This window comes from Helianthus annuus, chromosome 2 (assembly GCF_002127325.2).
Source record: "Helianthus annuus cultivar XRQ/B chromosome 2, HanXRQr2.0-SUNRISE, whole genome shotgun sequence".
Lineage (NCBI taxonomy): Eukaryota > Viridiplantae > Streptophyta > Magnoliopsida > Asterales > Asteraceae > Helianthus > Helianthus annuus.
The window spans coordinates 158,698,627-158,701,547 of record NC_035434.2 but is presented as its reverse complement, the minus strand read 5'-3'; the positions used below and the strand labels follow the sequence as shown (position 1 = coordinate 158,701,547).

The 2,921-nt window shown below is 47.0% G+C and overlaps 1 protein-coding gene across 1 annotated transcript; it reads left to right on the top strand.

Moving 5' to 3' along the window:
• The first annotated feature begins 1,602 nt into the window (after positions 1-1,602).
• On the top strand, positions 1,603-2,364 carry LOC110899151. The gene has a single exon (XM_022146026.1). The coding sequence runs from the start codon at positions 1,603-1,605 to the stop codon at positions 2,362-2,364; it is 762 nt and encodes a 253-aa protein (XP_022001718.1).
• Positions 2,365-2,921: the final 557 nt, after the last annotated feature.

The window sequence follows — 2,921 nt, the reverse complement described above, 5'->3', positions numbered from 1 at the left end:
CCCTAACTTTGATTCCACCCCATTACCCACCCCACCTCCTACACCACCACCTTCGCCAAACCGTTCACCTAAAACTTCACCCAAGGTTTCCCCACCCGATAGTCCTCCTTCTAGTACTTCTAGTAATCCAGACAACTTAGAACCAATGGCCAACCCTAGGCAAACCGTCCATCAGCAAGCCACCCAAAATTTCACCGGTCTAGCTTCACCCATCACCGTTCCACCCATAGTCAATGAAAACTCATGGCAGATTCCATCTTATGCCATGCAGGCTATCACCAATACCATCCAATTCCATGGCCGAGACGATGAGGACGCCCCGGCCCACATAAACTGTTTCTCTCGTAGGCTAGCTACCTTTAGCCTTCACGGTGCACCCAATGATGCCACCTACTTGCAACTTTTCCCGTTTTCACTAGCTGGCCGTGCAGCTACTTGGTTGGACTCTCAACCAACCGGTACCTTCACCACATGGGTGGGGCTTCGTCAAGCCTTTTGGAACAAGTATTTCCCGCCCGCTAAAGCCTCACGTCTTAGGGACCAAATCCACTCCTTTTGCATGGAGCCCGACGAGCCCTACTACCTTGCTTGGGAGCGTTTCCAAAACCTGTGTGCTCGTTGCTCCCAACATGGTCTTTCCGATTGGGCTTTATGTGAGAAATTTTATAACGGTCTCACCCAAGAGACTCGTGATATGTTCGACACTAATGCAGGGGGGGCATATGATGGGTATTCTTACAGTTGCTGAGTGTCTAGAGAGTTTTGAGGCATTTCTCAATCTCAATCCCAATCACGATCCGATCAGAGGTATCAAAGTGGTAATTCCAGTACCACTATTAGTGCACCCGCCCGAGTGGTGAACCATGTCACAATGGATCCTAGTTTAGCCTCTGTTCTGGAAAACATGTCTAGGGAACTTAAAGAAATCAAGGCTAAGGTAGACAAATGTGAGTATTGTCGAGGGGGTCACGACACGAATGCGTGTCCATTACTTGTTGGTGAGGAGCAGGTCGACTTTGTAGGAGGAGGGTTTGGTAGAGGTCAATCTAGCGGTTTTGGTAATAATAATCTTGGGTCGGGTTGGTGAGATAATAATAATAACTTTAATAATAACACTTTTCGCTCAAATGGACCCCCTGGCTTTCAAATGGCTCAAAACCCAAATAGGGGCCAAAGTTCACTTTTTGGTGGGGGTTCAGGTGGGCAGTTCAACAAAGGGTTCAATGGGCAGGTCAAGGATGGGGGGTCAATAATCAAGGTCAAACAGGTCAAGGTTCAAGCTATGATCTAGGGGGTAGTTTAGAAAGGATGGAGTCCATGATGAGTCAACTAATTGTTAGGGACCAAACTACTCAAAAGACCCTTAGTGAACACGATCTCATGCTTAAGAACCACCAAGCCTCCTTCCAAGATCTTCAACGAGTCGTAGGGGATATGTCTAGAAAATCAGAGGAGAGGCTTCCCGGTTAGTTTGCGGGTCACACCCAACTCAATCCCAATGCTAAAGCCATTACGACTCATAGTGGCAAGACCGTAGGAAACCCTAGAGTCGAGGAGAGAGTGGTTTGTGAAGAGGGAGATGTGATAGACGAGGAGATCGAAATGGAGACTCCCGGCAAAGTGCAAAATAGGCTAGGCCCAGCAAGTACCGCACAGCCCGGTGAGTCTCAAAGTGAGAAGAAAGTTGAGAAAACCCCAATAGACGTTAGACCTTCACCCTTAGTGAACCATGCGTACGTTCCGTTTCCTTCACGCCTCAAGAACCAGAAATACTCAAGGGAATACGGGCAGTTTTTGGACATCTTCAAGCAATTGAAGATTAACCTTCCATTTATAGAGGCACTCCAACCAATGCCCAAATACGCGAAGTTCTTGAAAGACCTCCTTAGGAACAAAGAGAAATTAGGAGAGTTGTCTAACGTCCCGTTGAATGGGGGATGTTCCGCCGTGGTGTTAAATAAGCTTCCCGAAAAGCTTACCGATCCCTGCATTTTTACCATTCCTTGTCTATTCGGTAGCAACACCAACACTCGAGCTTTAGCCGACTTAGGTGCTAGCATCAACTTGATGCCCTTTTCTCTTTATGAGAAGCTAGACCTTGGAGAGCTTGCACCTACCCGAATGACATTGTCCTTAGTTGATCGGTCCGTTAAATACCCTAGGGGTATAGTTGAGAACTTGCTAGTTAAGGTAGACAAATTCGTGTTTCCCGCCGATTTCGTAATTCTTGATATGGAAGCGGATTTGAGAGTTCCCATTATACTAGGTCGTCCTTTCTTACGTACCGCGAAAGCTCTCATAGACGTTTACGATGGTAAGATCACCCTTATGGTCGGTGAGGAGAGAGAGTCACTTTTGATATAGATCGTTCCATGAACCACCCGAGTGGTTCGGATGACTATAGTGGTCCTTGCCATTCCGTCTACTTTTTGAACTCGTTTATCTCGTGTGTCGACCATTGCTTAGAGTACATTAGTGGAGCGGACCTAGTGGTAGAAGAGAAGGTAGGAGCGACGGTAGAAGAGGAGGTGAAGAGTGTAGGTGAAGTTGAAGAGGAAGGGATTCCTTTAATCCCCAATGTGTTAGCGGTTAGTGATGACACCACCCAACCCCCACCTTTAGAACTTAAAGTACTTCCATCTCATCTAGAGTATGTTTTCTTAGGGGAGGGTTCCGAGCTACCCGTTATTATTTCATCCGCATTAGAGGAGAGTGAGAAAGTGAGGTTGTTAGATGTGTTGAGTGCCAACAAAGAGGTCATTGCATGGAGGTTGTCTGACATTAAGGGCATAAGCCCTTCCTATTGCACCCACCGGATACTCATGGAGGACGATTATAAACCGGTGGTGCAACCCCAAAGAAGGCTTAACCCCAACATGCAAGATGTAGTGAAGAAGGAGGTTCTTAAACTCCTAGATGCC